Source organism: Chenopodium album, chromosome 24, assembly GCF_948465745.1.
Source record: "Chenopodium album chromosome 24, dcCheAlbu1.1, whole genome shotgun sequence".
NCBI classification, from domain to species: Eukaryota; Viridiplantae; Streptophyta; class Magnoliopsida; order Caryophyllales; family Amaranthaceae; genus Chenopodium; species Chenopodium album.
Genome location: NC_137857.1, coordinates 35,372,387 through 35,391,882, shown reverse-complemented (window position 1 = coordinate 35,391,882; position 19,496 = coordinate 35,372,387). Strand labels below are relative to the sequence as shown.

Below are 19,496 nucleotides of genomic sequence, written 5' to 3'. Positions count from 1 at the left end.
GAGTCTTCCTTCCAAATCTCTCAATTGTTGGAGGGGTCAATTTCCTACAATATCTCCATTGTTTACATAAGCTACACATAATATTTTCTTCAAAAGAAAAAAAAAGTTATACATAATATATATATATAATGAGTGTAATATTTGAGTTTGAGTGGAGATCATAAGAGAAGACTAAGATATATGTAATAGTTTACTCAAAATGAAAGTGTAATACTTTATTATTTTTTTTTAAAAAAAGTTGCATTTGATAAGTGTAACACTTACAATAAATGGAGGGTCATATTAAGTACATACTTTCATAACACTAATTAATAGATTAGGTTATAGTTATGAGAGGAGACAGGCATAATCCGTGTATCTTTCTTCCAAGTAATAACTTTGACAGTGCCACAAATATTTGAGAAATTATATGTAATCAGAGTCCACTACACGGATGCTGGTGTAGCAGGGTTTATCGACCTTTTACAGAAGAAATTGAGACGAGATTTTCAGAACAAAATTGTTCTTGAGCATCTTTAGTTGTAGGGCATGTTCTCCATTGTGTAAATCCGGGTTGTAAGGGGCGTGGAAGATCTATTACCTCACAATCCAACATCGAAATCACACTTGAAATGCTCGGTCTGTTATCAGGAGATTCTTGCACGCACAATAGCCCTACGTGTATCGACTTCACAATCTCAACTTCGTAGCATGGACCGTAAATTGTAGGATCAATTAGTGAATGTATCTCATCCTCATTCCAAAGTTTCCATGCCTAATAAAAAGCATTACAGGAAGAAGATAAATTATGCACTTATTGCATTACTAGATATAGGGAGAGACTTAAAAATTGTTAGGAAAAAGTATCTATATGTGTGATTTAGCCATTTTTGGCAACTTACATAGCTTATGAGGCTCATGGAATCATCACGAATGCTTCCATTCCTTCGCCCACTTACAATCTCCAATAAGAGCACACCAAGACTAAACACATCCGATTTTTCTGAAAATCGTCCATCCATTGCATATTTAGGAGACATATAGCCACTGTACATTATGTGCGGAAATTAATTAGCGAAAGGGCTAACAAAATCTTAGCCTAAATTATAAATATCTGTTCCAATTCATCCTATATCAAAATAATTTTGAGGAGGTGAATGCTTACTATGTACCAACAACCCTTAGAGTGTCGGCCTGATCTTGTTTGCCTCCAAATATCCTTGCCATCCCAAAGTCCGAAATCTTTGGATTGAGCTCTTCGTCCAACAAAATGTTACTTGCTTTAAGATCGCGATGAATAATCTTCAATCGGGAATCTCTATGAAGGTAAAGCACACCTCTACATATTCCTTTGATAATACCATACCGTGTTTTCCAGTCTAGAAGCTCCTTTTGAACTAGATCTAAACAATGAATGGCACCCGTTTAAAAAACCAAACAACCATAAAATACAACTATATTATTAGTATATAAATCCCTCTGAATATAATAACGCTTAAGAAATTAAACATACCAAATATAAGTGCATCCAAGCTCTTGTTTGGCATGAATTCATAGACTAACAACTTTTCTTCTCCTTCTACACAACAACCTAGTAGCCTAACTAGATTTTTGTGTTGAAGCTTCGATATTACAATAACTTCATTCATAAATTCTCGTTGGCCTTGTCCAGATGCTCTTGCAAGTCTTTTCACAGCTATTTCCTTTCCATTTTCTAATGTTCCCTAAAAGGCCAGGCATCGTGCATTTAACATGATTAATGGTTGTAACTCTTGTAAGTACGCTTATACAAAAATAAGTTGCACATCTTAAGCAAAAGTTATACCTTGTAAACTGGACCAAAACCGCCTTGACCAAGCTTGTTCGTTACTTGAAAGTTATTTGTTGCAAGTACCAACATATCAAATTTAAGCAATGGTAAATCTTGGAATTCAGATTCACTCCCACTATCTTCAATAATATGATGCAATGAAGTCTTGATGATCTCCTTGCTCGTAATCTTATTAGCTGCTTGACAAACAATGACGACATTTTATACATATCTTAGACATCATTGCAACTTATGCAAGAAGTAGATCAAATTTCAGCATATATTTGAAGTACTATATACAGTTTAATTTAGAGGGAAAGTTCAAAGGCGTCACCATATCTTGGACGATAGATGCACCTCCATAGAAAATACATGATGCCTATGAGTGCAACTGTACCAGTAATCCCCACTATAACTATGACTCTCTTCCGGTTTTGAGTTTTACCTGCTTAAAATTAAAAAAATAACATAGAATTATGCATGCACTGCACCATACTTCATCTATAGAAGAGAAATTGTCAAACATAAATTAAAATACTAACCATTCCTTTTGTTATTAAAACTTCTGTAAAAATCTTTAAATGTACTCGTAAATCCACTATATTTTCATCATAAATTGCTTGAAATGTGGATGTAGCATGGGTCCCCTCATACCCTCTATGAAATACGGAGTATTTCACTTAAAATTAAAGTTGGGATTGAATGGTATTTGACATTTATGCCACGTTGGTTCTAATACCATATTAAAGGTTTAATTCAACAAAAAGGTTAAGGTGATGGTTGGAACATGCATAAAATTGATATTTATACTCTACCATATATTCCTACGAGAAAATACAAGTTTATAACCTTGAAAAAATGTTTATCAAGGTTTTTTTTTTTTTTTTTTTTTTTTTTTTTTTTTTTGACTTTTTAACTATAAATTTGTTTGAAAGGGGGGAGATTAAATTCATTGATAAAAAGCCATACGGCACTTACATAAGAGATCATAATCGAACAATACAAAGACAACCGAACCAATTACAAGTTCGAAATAAAAGAAACTACAATTGCACGCGCAGAATGACATTCTTAAGTACCCTTGGCTCATATAACGCTGTCCTATGCAGCCTCTTGCAAGGGGGTCTGGCAATATGATGTAATTTCTGACGAGAACCTTCATTGGCTCAGAATCCCGTACTCCTCGACCTGAAATCAAAATTGGTGTCGTACACTTCACCATAGACAAGACCAACTCCGATTCAAACACGGATATCGGCATGGAAGCAAAACCCTTTAGCCCAAACCAACAGAAGATCAAACCGAAGCCCCATAGCCAAAAAACCCGGCTGAAATCCTGCACCAGAAGATCGGTACACCGATCTGCAAGCCCATATCACTCCAACACACCACACAAACAGAAAAAATAATAAAACTAAAAAGCACACAACGACTTCTAAAAGGAAAAACAGAACGAAAACTAAAACCTAAAACAAAAAATGAAACCCTAACATCCCACCCCGCCTCCAACCCGAGTCCCACCACCAACGCTCTGGGAATCACCAACCCAGCCCACGGACCGCCGGAAAGAAACGCACGGACCACCGAGGCCCGCCTGAGAAGCCCGAACCCCACACACCCCCGAGCCGCTGCAACGACAACCCTACACGAGGGACTTAGAACAGCCCTACACGAGGGACTTAGAGGGAGAAAACTCCCCCTCCCCGTTCTCGTAAACCACGTCGCGGCAACGGACAAGAGGGTGGGGCGAAGGTGCGTCGGGGAGGCGGTACAAAGAAACGACGGCAGGCCGGCCTCCCAGTCGGAGAAGAACAACAGCGGCGGACGAAGGAGCGGTGCGGCGCAAGATGAAAGGCTGAAAAAACGAAAAACCATAACGGAAAAAGAAAAAAACAAGCTAAAGGGGTAGATCGGAGGCTCGCCGACACTGTGGCGTGGGCGGTGAGCCACACGCCCGCCGGCGAGCCTCATAGCCGGAGAAGAAGAAAGAGGGGCGGCGGTTATGGGAGAGGGAGAGAGAGAGGATTTTTAGAGAGAGAGAGATTTTCAATTTTTGAAAGATACGTAGTACTTTTCACACGTACTTACTTTTTAACTATAAATAGTAGGGAGATATGTATCATTTTATATATTTTGCATTAACAGAGTAAATTTGCCATTAGAAACTAGTAGTACTACAACCACAACCTAGTACTTACTCTCTTTCTCATCTCTCTCCTCTCCTCTAAACTAAACCATCTCTTATGATCTTAGCTTCTTCATTCCTTCCATGGACAACCACCCTCTTTGGTTACTTTCTCTCTCTAGTCTCTCCCCTAGCTACTCCACCACTATCACCACAAATCCGCAACAAACAAACACCCACCACCATAAACCAGAATTCCTCCCCATCGCACCACTGCCCCACACTCTAACTAAACGACCTCAGCACCGCTCAAACCCGACTATAGATACCACCACCACTTTTAAGATTACCAGTCACGACATGACACTGCTTTTAGTTGCAAATGCCTTTCCCTTAGGGTTTGCATTGCCCTAATTTACGCAATTTACTATCAGGGTGTCGTTTGTTAGGTCGGCCATTTGTAGCCGAAGCGGCATTAAAGGTGGTTGCTTGATCAGCGTGGCCACGGGAGATTGGGAAGGGAGGAGGGAGCTTGCCCTGAAACTTCAATCCATAATGGTGAACGGCGTTAAAATAGAGCATTAGAGACACTTGGCATAGATAGAATTAAATTAGTTTTTATGTACCCAGCCAAATATTAAATGCTAAATAATTACTAAAGCGCCATTTGATAAACAAAATTTGTCTAGGTGATTAATCAGGGCTTACTCATATTCCTATACTCCACCGAATTAATTTTTCCTCCCCGGCTCCACCCTTATTTAGCTTACAAGCTTTCCTTATGGGGTCGTCCCTATCCAATAACTAAGTCTACTTTTTTATTTTCCTTAAAAGGAATGGTAAGCCACCAATGTATATAATGTTTTCTTTATATATTTCACTCACTTGTTTATGGGTCTCATTTTTTTTTTTTCTTAACCTCTAAGAAAATAGTTAAATTTTCAACTTCCTACTCCCATTAACAAAAGTAATGGTTCCAACACCCCCACTAACTACAATAAAAAAAAATAACCGCACTATTTACTTTTATATGATAAAATACGAGTCAATAAAAAAATGAGTAAAACTCAATGCCAGTCAACCTTTGCCAACTAAATAGGGACAAACAAAATGCATTTTTACTGTCTCTAATATTATGATTATGATGTGTTATACTTTTTTCACCTAAGATAATTCAAATTACAAGCCATAACTATTTTCCTTAATCCTTATTATTATTTTTGTTTAATCATACAGCAACTGTTCTCTTTTCTAGCTTGTTGTCATATAAAATAGGAAAACTTAAAAGGACCAAAAGAGCAATGTGCTTATTATGTAATCCCAAATATAGTTTACATAATCTTATCCTTGAGACCTTGACTGTCATATTATTGAACGTAATAATTAACTAAATTAAGTAATTCAACAACTCTTCAAAAGAGACAGTTTTCAATAGGAGTTAATTAAAGTTTAAGTTAACTTATAGTATGTAATAAACTAATTATAACAATCACATTAATAGTAATATATTGATGCTTACCTGTTGGAGCATCTGCTGGAGCATCTACTGGAGCAAGTGTTTGATTATGAAGTCTGTTGCAGCTCAGACCATGAGCACCATCCTCGCAAAAACAAGTTGGTTGATTCAATGTTTGATTGTATCCGCATCTTCCTTTAGACTTGTTGCACTTGTCACATTGAACATCATCGATCATCCATTTTACCTCGAAACCTTTGTTCAAAAGCTGTTCAATATTCGACGCACCATTGGCAATCTTTACTGCTTCGGTCCTTTGAACCGGAATAAACATCTCAAAACTACAGTTTCGTTTGAGCTCTTTCTCCAATTTTGAGTTGCTGACTGAAAGATAGCCAATATCACTTACGGATGCTAGCTCCGAAGCAATAAACGAATTGCTCATTGAGCAAATAAAGCCATAGGGTGGGTCTGGGTCCGACTTAGGAGGAAGGCAACCATAGAAGAGGGTTGCATTCACAGAATTTTGAGTAAGGCCAAAGAGTTTCGAGTTGAAGGTAGTGTTGGTCAAGAGGCTTTTGTCGTCAGGACAGGGGCCAGTTAAGAGCGGTGGTTTTACAAGGGTGAACACCTTGTCAACATAGTTGATGTCGAGGATTTCGTACGTCTGATCATCAATGTTGATTGTTAGTGAATTGTTGTAACAGTCTAACCTGAAGGTCGGATGACCGCCAGCCCCGTATCTGGGGCAGGGCAGCCGGGGCAGCCGCCCGGGGCCCCAGATTGGAAAGCCCAAAATTTGTAGAGAGTTTGGTTTATTTAAAAAAAAAAAAATCAAAGCCCTTAATTAATGTTTAATATTCCTCCCTGTATTCACGCAGTCACTCTAATGAAATCATAGAAAAAAGATTTTCCTTTCCCAAAACAGTTACTCTCCTAATTAATACCTTTAAAATTTGGCTAGGTTTAATTCTCAGAAAAATTAAATTTATTGAAGAGGGAAAGAGAACAACGGTGGTTCTCTATAGGAGTACAAACATTGGTGACTAAGGCTTAAAGAGATGAAGAATGTTGACAAGAATGATGAAAAGGGATTGAGTAGATGCCGTAGATCGTTAGCAGAGATGATTTCCATTGAAATGCTTTAAGTTATTCATGATGACCTCTTAATCTTAAAGGTTCAATTTTTTGTGATTTTTTTATGTTTTTAATGTATAATTTCACAAATTTGTTATACTATGATTTTTTATAAGCTATCTTTTTGCCAAGAATTTTGGAGGGTGTTGCTAGTATTTAAGCATGTAGAATGTTTTGAATTTCATCTTGATTAAGTTTTTTTTTAAATAATTTTATCTTAATTTAAGTTATGTCTTTTGATGTATATATAGTGCTATGTATGGTGGACGATGATTAAGTTGGAAAAGAAATGAATATTTTTTTCTCAAAAAAAAAAAAAAATTATGTGAAAATTTTCAGAAATAAGTTACTCAGCATTATTTTTGTTGTAAGTCTTGTAACTTAAAAATATTCATTTTTTTTTTTGGTTTTTGCATACCCTTGAAATTTAGAATTTTTAACATCACTTTTTAATTAGGGCCCCAAATCATAAGTTTGCCCATAGGCCACCAAAATCTCAGAAACGGGGCTGATGACCGCAATAATCTGGCAGATTGCCGTCCCAGAAAGGATATTTCAGCTCAAAACCACATGATGAATTGCTTGGTGGGCAACTATCATATTGTTCATCAGCGATAGCTGATGAAATAAAAAGGGCGACGAAGAAGAGGATAGAAAATAGTAAGCTGTTTTTATACATCATCAGTTGTATGCAAGAATTTCCAACCGGTTGTAGTATAATTCATTAGAGCTGATCAGAAATCAAAGAAAGTAGAAAAAGATTGTTTTGATACATAAAATTTTAGTTTAGTTTGTTGTAATAAAGTTGATCTTAGTAAATGAAGTAGCTCTATCTATATTGTATGCACCAAGTTGAAACATCAACGTGGCCATTGCATGTTGTAAGAACAATTAAAAAAGAAAAGGAAGTAAGTTAATAGGAACGAAGTCTTGATCCAGCTGAATTAATGATTTATTAAAATCAGAAGTCAAGGTAAACTATGCTTGCATGTGAGCCATGCCAGATCGAAGATGATAGATTATACAAATTATGACTTGTTGACTTCTTCTTAGCTTGTTAGTTGGCATTGTTGAAGTTTTGAGTGTTAGGTGCTCAAGATTGTGGATGGTGCCTCGAAAAAAGTTTGTAGTATAAAGAATATTTCCATATTGCCGTATCAAATTCTAGCACAAATGTACAATCCATTAGACTACAGACAGTACAAGGCTACAAGCTAGGTTTGAACATTTTCTGGCCAGTCTTCATTTTTATTGACAGGTTTACATCCGAGCAATTCTCAGACAGGGGCCGGCCATCTCCGATAAGGGATTTGAGATATAATAATAATGATTTTATATGTAATTTTGCACACATAACCTTATGGCTTAATAGCTTATGCCCGTATTCGTGGTAAATCTCCTAAATATCTTATTTTTAAAAGTAATTATGAAGAAAAACAAAAATATTTGGGGGATTCATTACCATGACATAATCAAAAGCTTTATACTTAAATTTAATTGTATACAAAATCATTACCATTATTCCCTCAATTTATGACCAATTATAATACAGACTAATAACGTAATACCAGTTCATCACAACACACTAAACCCCACCCACTTAAATCACCCCAAAAGAAAAAAAAACTTATAAATCATGGTCTTGGCTACTTTGAAGGATTTCATCAGTACAATAAGATTCCTATAATGTAGTGTTAATATCTCATGCAATAAATTGGACACCCTTGCAAAAATTTAGAGTCAACTACATGGATGCTAGTGTAGCAAAGTTTATTGACCGTGTACAGAAGAAATTGAGACGTGATTATCTGAGCAATATTAATGTTGAGTATCATCAGTTGCAGGACAAGTTCTCCATTGTGTAAATCCAGGTTTTAATGGGCGTGGAAGATCTATTACCTCATCACAGTCCAACATCGAAATCACACTTGAAATGCTCGGTCTGTTTTCAGGAGATTCCTGCACGCACAGTAGCCCTACATGTATCGACTTCACAATCTCAACTTCGTAGCATGGACCGGAAATTGTAGGATCGATGAGTGAATGTACCTCATCCTCATTCCAAAGTTTCCATGCCTAAAAACATTACAACAAGAAAATAAATTATGCACTTATAACATTAATATGTATATATATATGTATGATCGATTGAGGGGCAACTTACATAGCTAATGAGGCACATGGAATCATCATGAATGCTGCCATTCCTTCGCCCACTTACAATCTCCAGCAATAGCACTCCGAGATTAAATACATCCGATTTTTCTGAAAATCGACCATCCATTGCAAATTCCGGAAACATGTAATCACTGTATATGCGGAAATTTGGCATGGGTTTACAAATTTAAGGCTTATTAGCTTGTATTATAAATATATGTTGTATCAAAACAAGTTGAGGGGATTTCGATGAATGCTTAATTGCTAGGTACAGACAACCCTACCTTAGAGTGGTTGCTTGATCATCTTCGACTTCAAATATCCTTGGCCTCCCAAAGTAAGAAATCTTTGGATTGAGTTCTTCATCCAGCAAAATTTTACTTGCTTTTAGATTGCGATGAATAATCTTCACCCCGAAATCTTTATGCAGGTAAAGCACACCTCTACATACTCCTTTGATAATATTATAACGTCGTTTCCAGTCTAGAAGCTCCCTATGAACTGGATCTGAACAATGGACACCAATATAAAGTAAAGTTTAAGAAACCAAACCACTTATTAATAATCACAGACTTTATACACTTAATTAAAAGGTGATAATCTACATTAGTACTATATTTATAAATTGTTTTGAACATCATAATTAACACCTTAGAAACATACCAAAGATATATGCATCCAAGCTCTTGTTTGGCATGAATTGGTAGACTAAAAACTTTTCTGTTCCTTCAACACAATAACCTAGTAGCCTAACCAGATTTTCGTTTTGAAGCTTCGATATCAAAATAGCTTCATACATAAATTCTCGAAGGCCTTCTCCATATACTCTTGCAAGTCTTTTCACAGCTATTTCTTTTCCATTTGGTAATGTTCCCTAAACAAAGGCGTCGCACATTTAGCATGATTAATGGTTGTAACTTGTATGTATGCCCACATTACAAAAAAAAAAAAAAAAATTATTATAAATTGCACATATTAAGTAAGAATTATAATACCTTATAAACTGAACCTTGACTGAGCTTATTCGTTACATGAAAGTTATTTGTTGCAATTACCAACATTTCAAATTTAAGAAATGGTAAATATTGGAATTCAGATTCACTCCCACTATCTTCAATAATATGATGCAATGAAGTTTTGATCTCCTTGCTCGTAAATTCATTGCCTGTTTGACAAACGATGAAGACATTTTATATCTCTCAACGCAGCTTATACAAGAAGCTGATCAACATTCAGCATGTATATATACGTTACGTAGCCTACGATATATGCAATATAATTAAGAGAAAACATTTGAAAGCGTTACCATGTCTTGGACGACGGAAGCACCTCCATAAGAACATGATGCCTATTAGCGCAGCTGTACCGATAATCGCCGCTACAACTATAACTATCTTCCGATTTAGAGTTTTACCTGCATATAAAAAAAATTAAAAAATATGCATTCATGTACCATACTTCATAAAATTAGTGAAACATACGTTATAATGTTAACCATCTCTTATGAAATCAAGAAGACGACGAAGAGGAAGGTAGAAGAAAATAATCGTAGTAAGTTGTTTAACTTGTTTTGATACAATGAATTAATGAATTAATCAATTTATTTATTTATTTTTATTATTTTTTGGTTTGGCCTTTAAAGTTGAAAGGAGAAAAAATCTATAAAGAAAAAGATATGAGGACCCCTTAAAAAATAAATAAAAAAGAGATATGGCCAATTTTAGTAACTAGTCAATGAGTCATGGTTGTCATGATGTTTATGATTAGTATCATAGTATTTCTTTTTTCCAACTAGTTAAATGACACAACAAACTTCATTGCCAAGTATAGTTATAAAACGACAGGGTCAAAGTTGATACAAGAATATAGAAAATAATCAATAGAAGTGCAAGTATTTCCAAAATCTAAACGAAAGTGTTATGACCACGAAAATATGAGAGATTACAGTCCACGAAGGACATCGAAACATCAATCAGCCGTACCAAATTAAATGATAAATAACAAGTATGTATAATGCGGCATTGGAAATTATCAGGTGTTAAAGAAAGTCATAATAGAATGTTTTGGTACATACATTAACTACAAAGTTATAATTCAATACAGAAAATGTTGGTTTAGACTTCAGTTAAAGTAATCCTAATTCCTAATAATGGTGTCACTTTTGTAGTTCTGTCTATGGTAGTATTGTATGCACCAAATTTACTGATCAACTTGCACAATGCATGTTTTAGGAACAATTAAAAAGAAAAATATTTAATTGTAGAAATTCGATGTGATCAACAAAGTTATGTATACAAATACGAGGTAGTCCCAGTTAAATGGCAAAATGATAAATTTGTGGGCCAACAATCCAAAAGCCAACAAAAAAAGCTACTCAAAGCAGCTTTTTCGTTTTGGCTTAAAAGCCAGCTTTTTCGCTGACTATAAAGCCAATTACCAAACACATTTTTTTGCTGTTTGACCATATAAAAAAGCCAAAAGCCAAAAGCTAACAAAAAAGCCACCAAAAAGCCATTTACCAAACATGGCCAAAAGCTGGTAAGGTGGGAGGAGTGGTAGATAGTGAATCCATCACAAGAAAACCAAAACAGCGACCATGGCAAGCATGTCTCTCCCAGACTACTTGAACAAGCTCATCAATTTAGACCCGGACGAGCTAGCGGATCAGGGAGGCTTCCTGAGACCTCCGATCATGCCCCCTTCGATTGTCCATCTTCAACCATCGCAGGACAGGAACATTATCACCAAGACGAAGCCGGTGATAACCTTCCCGGAGACAATGCTCAACCTAATGTCCTTCTACGCTCAAGGCCTGTTCGGGGAATGGCATGCGATCTCGCCGACGAGCATCAGGGGGCTTCTCCTAAGCCCGGAAGATCAGTCCCCCCTCTACTCCAACCTGCGAATGGCGTCCCCGGACAATCCTTTTTACCTTGTTCCAGCACATGTCCCCTCCCTGTCGGATGTCTCCATCATCAGCGAACCACTCGGGATACTATTCAAATGGTGGATGGAAAAACTGAACAAGGAAGGCTCACTAATGGCGGTACCATGGGAATTACAATTCATACTAGACCCGGTTCCCGTTCTTCCGAGCGTAAGAAAAGCGTTGTCGATTACCGACGACTTGCTGGTGCTTCAATCAGTGTCAGGCACAAACAACGTCAAACTCATGCACCTTGCACAGGAAGCCCAACAACTTCATCTCTCAGTGGGGTGGGGGAAACAAAAAGGGAAAGAGACCCAAATGTCGGGAATCAAGATAAAAAAGAACACCACCTCCATGTTCAGTCCGTTTCTGAGCAAATATGTCGACCTCAACACTCAGATTGCCTACCCCACGAGGAAGGAACTATCAAAGCTCCCCCACATGAAACCCGGAATGTCGATCCTACTATGGAATGCTAGGGGGATAGCCCGTGATGGCTTTAAACTCAACATCCGTTGCTTGATTAGGGATCACAACCCTGATATCATCATCCTAACCGAAACTAAAGTGCCAAAAATCAGCTGTGAACACATACTCTCAATCCTACCCTATAACTCCTTCGAGGTGGTGGATCCAATTGGCTACTCCGGAGGCATCCTCATTCTGTGGAACTCTGGTTTCAACTCTCTCCATGTTGTGAGTAAAGAACCACGTGCAATTCATGCTGTGGTACAGGTAAATTCAAAACACAAATTCTTTCTTTCTGCAATCTATGCTTCTACTTCTTTTAATGCTAGATTGGAAATGTGGGAGTCTTTGAAAAAGATGAGTGAATCTATGTCCTTACCTTGGCTTGTATGTGGTGACTTTAATGAATTATGTTATCAACATGAAAAATGGGGGGGCAATCTTCATCCCTTGCATCAAATGAGTGCCTTTAATGATACCATTGAACACTGCAATCTTGTAGACTTGGGGTATGTGGGGCACAAATTTACTTGGTTCAACAAACAAAAAAGAAATCCAATCTTAGAGAGATTAGATAGATTTTTGGCTACTGCTGACTGGGTTCAAATGCACCCTCAGAATGTTGTTAGAAATCTCCCTAGACTTTCCTCTGATCATAACCCCTTGTTACTGACTCTCACAGCAACACAAATTTTCCCTGGTGAGAAACCATTCAGATTTGAACCTCTCTGGTTAACTGACTTAGATTTCATTTCCTTTGTCCAACATAATTGGCCCTCTTACTTGGGAGATCTCCACAGCAAGCTGCACATGCTCACTGCAGATTTACAGACCTGGAGTAAAAATCACCCTATGAATTTCAGAAGCCAAATTAAAAGAATAAATGCTAGACTAAATGGAGTCCAACTAGCTTACCAATCAAATCCCTCTAACCCCTTCCTGTTTGACCTTGAGAGTAGCCTACAGAAACTTCTGAGTGAAACACTTGACCAGGAACAACTTTACTGGGCTACTAGAGCTAGAACTGACTGGCTGTCACAAGGAGATAGAAACACTAGGTTCTTCCATTGCTCAGCAACTATTAGGGACAGAAGGAACAAAATTCATGCCTTGAAAAATGATGTAGGGGATTGGATCACTGACCCTGGTCATATTCACTCGCATATTCTTGCTCACTTCATAAAACTCTTCTCTTCTGAGCCCTGTTCTGTCCCCTCCACCCCACACTCTTCTGGTAGTATACACTGTGCAGGGCCTTCCTCCCTGCCTGAAATCCAGGAGGCCATGTTCTCTATTGGAGCTCTCAAGGCTCCTGGAATTGATGGTTTCCATGCCTCATTTTTCCACTCCTCTTGGCCCTTTATTCATCAGGACTGCTTGTCATTAATAAACTCTATCTTCTCCTCCAAACAAATCCCACCAGAAATAAACAAAACAGTTGTTTGCCTCATTCCCAAGGTGCTTTCTCCATGTAAAATCACTAGCTTTAGACCCATTAGCCTTGTCAATACCTCTTACAAACTTTTGTCAAAAATTCTGGTTAACAGAATTAGACCTCACCTGTATTCAATAATTTCTCCAAACCAGAACAGTTTCCTAAAAGGGAGGGGGACAGAGGTAAATTACATAATTGCCTCTGAAGTCTTACACTCTATGAGGAAAAAAAAGAGGTTCTAGAGGTCTTTTTGCTTTGAAACTAGACTTGGAGAAAGCCTATGATAGGCTTGAGTGGAGTTTCATAAGGCACTGCCTTCTCTTTTTCAACTTCTCACCTGAGACTGTACACCTTATCATGTCCTGCATCTCTTCTGTCTCTTCCCAAATTCTCATAAATGGTAAGCTCTCTTCCCCCTTCCACCCATCTAGAGGGATTAGACAAGGTGACCCCCTATCCCCTTACATTTTCATCCTTTGTCTTGAGTTCTTATCCAGACAGATCCATGATCAATGCAACCTGAATAAATGGAAACCATTTAGATTTAGAGGGGGCCAGACCTCAATCTCTCACCTCCTTTTTGCTGATGATGTCCTACTCTTTGGGGTTGCTGATAGCAAAACACTAAAATCCCTGAGTGACACCCTCAAACATTTTTGTTCCATCTCTGGTCAGAAGATAAATGAACAGAAGAGCCAAATTTATTTTTCTACTAACACCCCCATCCACATGATTGATGATTTTGAACAAACCCTAAATGTTACTAGATCTGCAGACTTAGGCATTTACCTAGGTTACCCCCTGTCTGAGAAAAAGCCAACTAGGAGGCAACTAAATGGCCTTATTGAAAAAATTGGGAAGAAGTTAGCCTCCTGGAAAGCAAAGACACTGTCAAGGGGGGGAAGACTCACTCTTCTCCAGTCCACTTTGTTCTCTATCCCCAGGTACCAAATGAACTGTGTAAAATTACCAAAGTGCATCCTAAATAAGCTTGACTCCATATGCTCAAACTTTCTCTGGGGGGGGGATATCACTAGAAAGAGGATAACTTGGATAGCTTGGAATTTTGTCTGTCAACCTAAGGAGAGGGGTGGGCTGGGATTCCTGAAATTTTCAGACCTTAATCTCATTAGCCTTGCTAGACTGTGCTGGATGGTGGATACCAGATCAAATTGGGCTGGAAAACTCCTTTTTGAGAAGTATGTAAAAAACAAACCCAACCCAACCCCTTTTAACAAAGGCTCCCACATTTGGTCTGCCATAGGAAAAGGATGGGAGCTCTTCAAACATAGTTTGATGTGGGAACCTGGGAATGGAGAGAAAATCACTTTTTGGGAAGATAAGTGGCTACATCATGAGACTCCAAGAACTTTGATTGTGGGACCTTTAACACTCTCTTCACAATATAAATCCCTCAGTGCAATACTTAGTGATAGAGAACAGTTAGAAGGTGAGCTAGGCTTTGTATTTCCAGAGGATATCAGGGCTCGAATTAACAGTGTTCAATTATCTGACTGTGAAGATTTTAATTTCACAAGTTGGACAAAAAGAGGGAAGTTTGATAGTGCTGCTGCAAAGGCTTGGATAATAAACTCAGATCTTACCACCCCTTGCATTGAGTACCATTGGAGATGTGTATGGGAGGTGCATACCCTGCCTAAAATCAAACTGTTCCTATGGCAACTGTTATGGGATAGACTTCCCACTGCAAGGAACTTGTATAATAGACACTGCAAACCCACACCATATTGTGCTTTTTGCCCTGCAAACATTGAAACCCTTACCCATTTGTTCATTGACTGCCCAAGAGCTATGGAATTCTGGACTGAGCTTAAGCCACCTCCCTCTACATTTGACTCACAGCTAGATACCTTCCCAAATTGGCTATCTAGGAACCTGAAAGACAAACTTCTAAGCCACCACAATATCCCTTGGCACATCACCTTCACCTTTGCTTTGTGGTTCATCTGGAAGAGGAGAAACTCCTGGATATTCTCACACTCAAATTCCCCTGTTCAAAAATCTACATCCCAATGCACTTGGGCTGCTGCTGAATGGTACTTTTCCAGTGTTAGTTCAGCCAGAACAGAGCCTAAGCCTATTGCCTGGGATCCCCCCCCCCAAAACTTCATTAAAATAAATGTGGATGCATCATACATCAACCACTCCAAACAAGTGGGCTGTGCAGGTGTTGCTAGAGATGACAAGGGTATATGGATAGAAGGTTTCAAATGGAAAGGTTTCTCACCTTCAGCACAAGATGCAGAACTACAGGCAATCTCCCTTGCATTAAAATGGATCAGGAACAATGGATGGGATAGATGCCAAATTGAAACAGACTGCAGGAACATAGTGCTTGATCTAAATGACACAAGCAATAGTGTCCTAACCCCACCATTGCTTGAATGCAGGGCGCAGCTTCTTCAACTGCCTGAGGTCCAACTATACTATGGAGAAAGAGGGAAGAACAGAGTTGCTGACATCATGGCAAAGGAGGCACGGAAGGAGGCAACTGAACGGAACCAGCTTTTTGTTTTACAAAGTCCCCCTCCTTATTGTATAAACTACCTAGATTCTGACTGTATCTCTCTAGATGATCGTGCTTCTGATCAGACTGTACTTTTGTTCTCTCACAGTGAGAGATCGCCTTTTGTAAACTTAACTACCTCCTTAATTATTAACTAAGTTCCTTTTCTACCTCAAAAAAAAAAAAAAAAAAAACATGGCCAAAAGCTTTTTCTCTCAGCTCGATCACCAAACTCAGTAACTCACTCCCAATTCCCAAACTCAAGATTCACCATCCAAGCGGCCTCCGCACCTCTCCACTCTGAATTTCTCAAGCTTTCACGACTAGATCTACATTTTGGGTTATGGGTCTTTGGGTTGTTAAGTTATACAGTGAAACGATGGCTATGATGAATGTATCAAGTACTCGTATATAATTTGAGGGAAATGAATGGTAAATTTGTAACTTTAGGTTTTAGTTTTAATTAATTGCATTTTGGGCCAGGGATAATTAGTTGCATTTAGATTAATAAATTGTTGTCAGCTTGTAACAATTTCAGTACATGATTTGTAATAATTTCAGTATAATGTATAATTTTATATATTAATCTATGTTAATGAATTATTATTTTAATTTAAATTTTTCTAAAAAAAATAATTTTAAAATTGATTTTAAACGGGTACCCGTTGACCCAACCCGCGAATTCTGGGTACTCGATGGCGGGTACCCGAAATTTGCGGGTCGTGTCATTAACCACCCGCAAAGGCGGGTACCCGACTCTTCAGATACCCGAAAATTAAAGTCGGGTACCCGGTTATGAACAGCCTTACCTGCTACCACTTCGTAATCAACCTCAAAGCCCAGCTAAGTGAGGAGTAATCTTAAAGCTCTCCATGATGGTCTCATCAGGTAGCTCGAATTCAAAAATTTCAGTATACGTACAAGGAACAACAGTTTCCTTGGCAGCAATGGTAGTACCAATGCTAATAGTAGAGGACTATACATGCTTAGCAGAAGTTGTGGGTTTCTTACCCACCACAACATCAGCCTTGATCCCCGTTTTAGGAGGAGAGTTCAAAACGCTGTCAACAAATTTACTTATATCGAAGCTTGCTTTTCGTGGTTATGAACCTGAGAGGACTAAGGTGCCACCAAGCCGGAATTCGTAGAAGGGTCCTTCACCAAAGATGAAGTTCTTTGTGCCACTAATGCCTCAGATCTCGAAGTAACTTCCTTTGGCCTGTTGTGTTATTCTCGCCGACTCCCAACAATTGAAGAGGAAGGCTCAACTTTATTTCCTCTAAGCCCTGCCTAATCTGCATGAATAAGGGATCCAAAAACAACCCTTAGTTCAGCAGGGGCCATGCTAATTTCACACTTCAGGGCACTTGCATGAACCTCCAAGGTCTCAAACAATTCAAGAGGATTATCAGGGGTGGCAGTGATAGGATCCTTCAAATTGTCCTTCAGCCCGAGAATATGCCTATCCAGCTTGTCATAACCTAGAATAACAGGCAAGGAAAAGGAAAAAGAAGAAAAACGCGAGCAATCAAACTGTTGTTTTATGGGATAGCTCTCACTGAGCCTAATCTGACTCACCGGGTGCACTCTTAACGCTGGAAGGATAATCAGAGGGGCTCACCAAACCGACAAAGTCAGCCCGCAGGCTAACCAAGTAAGACTCTCCAGAAAGGAGATCGTACACCTATAAATAAAGGATAAAGTACAACGGAAAAGAGGTTAGACACACAAATTATTACAGTCTCTCTATCTCTCTAAGTACACTTTCTCTCTCTAAACACATTCTAACTTAACCATCGGAGAGGGGTTCCCCGAGCCACCCCCGAAGGGCAATAACGTGTGTTGCTGTGCGCAGGTTTTAAGCTGGACCTAGCCTACCCAGTCATAACGCCCTTGGATCCATACCCGGAACACCTGATAATCAATAAAAAAAAAAAACCCACCATTCAAGAATGCTCTAATTGAATCGATAGTGCCAGCAAAAGTAGAGTTCACATCAAAACATACAATTTTGTCTAATTTCTCAAGAACAAATTTAGTAGGACGAATTTCGTATAAGTTTAAGGTAAGTAATTCAATCGAACCCACAAGTTTTCTTAATCAAATTTAATGTCCTTAATAGAAGTACCTGAACTACACGGCTTGAAGACGATGAGGGCGGCTCTAACTTGGATTTCCTCTCCTCTATCACTTTTACGTAACGATAATTTCTATCACTTAAAAGTGACGATAATTTCTACTTCGTATAACACAAAAGAAATTGTTGTCAAGTAAATCTAAAGCTAACCAAAAATCTCCCAACAACCAAAATTAACAAAGAGATTGTAAATATATGCAACCTATTACATACGCATTAGTAAACATATACATAGGTCGTCACAATATGTCATGTGTAGCCGCCCACACTTACACGTCTTCAATGCCAATATGTTATTGTTATTGTTTCTAGTCCAAAATTGATTTATAATAGTGACATGTTTACACCCAATTCATTTACTACCATATAGGCACATATATGCGAAGACCGTTGCAACTTATGTAATGAATTTGCACAACCTCAAACTAATTGATCCCGTTTTAATAGCATCGGTATTGTCGATACATATTTGATAATTATATTTACCTACCCATTATTAATGTTGATCGATACTCATTTAAAATTTTCATCTTGAAAAGATATCAGATAAACTTTAATTAATTATCAAATATTTTGAAATACTAATTAAAGAATATTTATAATTATAATGTTAGGTTGAAGATCTTAATGTACTTTTTTTTTTTTGAAGATCTTAATGTACTTAGGGTCTGTTCTGGTTGACTGAACTAAGCTGAACTGAATTGAACAAAACCTATTGGAGCTGAACTGAATTAAACTGACTGAATTGAATATTTTATGAGGGAAGTAATTAAATTAAGATAAGAACTGAAATGAACTTATTAGAGCTGAACTGAACTGTACTGAACTAAATTGAGCTGAACTGAAAATAAACTGAAAAAAAACAGACCCTTAATTTGAATTAAAACAGTGTAAAAAAGACATTTTGTGTCTACTTGCACTTATAGTGATGTAGTGCTTAACTAGCTAGATTTTGGCTTGGATGATGTTTTGGGGCATTATAATACAAACCTTACAATTTTGAATTTTCATTAACTATTTAATTCTAAAGGAGTTGAAAATAGAGTAGTTTGATACTATAGCAACAAAAAAAATTAAATTTAAGGAATATAATTGCATGAACTAAATTAAACTCTAATATGAATTGATAAGGAATAACATGTATGTAGTGCTTGTAACTAAAAAGAGTGACAAAGTATTAGTGCATATAATAGTTAACTATTGCTATAGTAAGGTAATTATTAAGGATAATTGAATAAACACGATGATAATAGTGTTTAGATGATAAATGTAGTGTCAAAAGATTACATTTGTATGAGTTATGTACTTGTGTCATTAGCCATTGTACAAAAGCAAT

At 37.7% G+C, this 19,496-nt stretch overlaps 2 protein-coding genes across 2 annotated transcripts; one reads left to right on the top strand and one right to left on the bottom strand.

Annotated features, from left to right (window-relative positions):
* Positions 1-451: 451 nt before the first annotated feature.
* Positions 452-9,725, bottom strand: LOC145610973 (uncharacterized). Its single transcript, XM_081666226.1, has 11 exons — positions 9,660-9,725; positions 9,328-9,538; positions 8,949-9,171; positions 8,672-8,816; positions 8,407-8,583; positions 5,434-6,037; positions 1,805-1,986; positions 1,493-1,703; positions 1,145-1,382; positions 882-1,026; positions 452-754 (listed from the first exon to the last, which is right to left on the bottom strand). The coding sequence occupies exons 1-11, from the start codon at positions 9,723-9,725 to the stop codon at positions 452-454; spliced, it is 2,505 nt and encodes an 834-aa protein (XP_081522352.1).
* Positions 9,726-11,240: 1,515 nt separating this feature from the next.
* On the top strand, positions 11,241-16,198 carry LOC145611374 (uncharacterized). Its single transcript, XM_081666700.1, has 2 exons — positions 11,241-12,328; positions 15,908-16,198. Exons 1-2 carry the CDS (start codon positions 11,261-11,263, stop codon positions 15,929-15,931), a joined length of 1,092 nt encoding a protein of 363 aa, XP_081522826.1. The 5' UTR covers positions 11,241-11,260; the 3' UTR covers positions 15,932-16,198.
* The last annotated feature ends 3,298 nt before the right edge of the window (positions 16,199-19,496 follow it).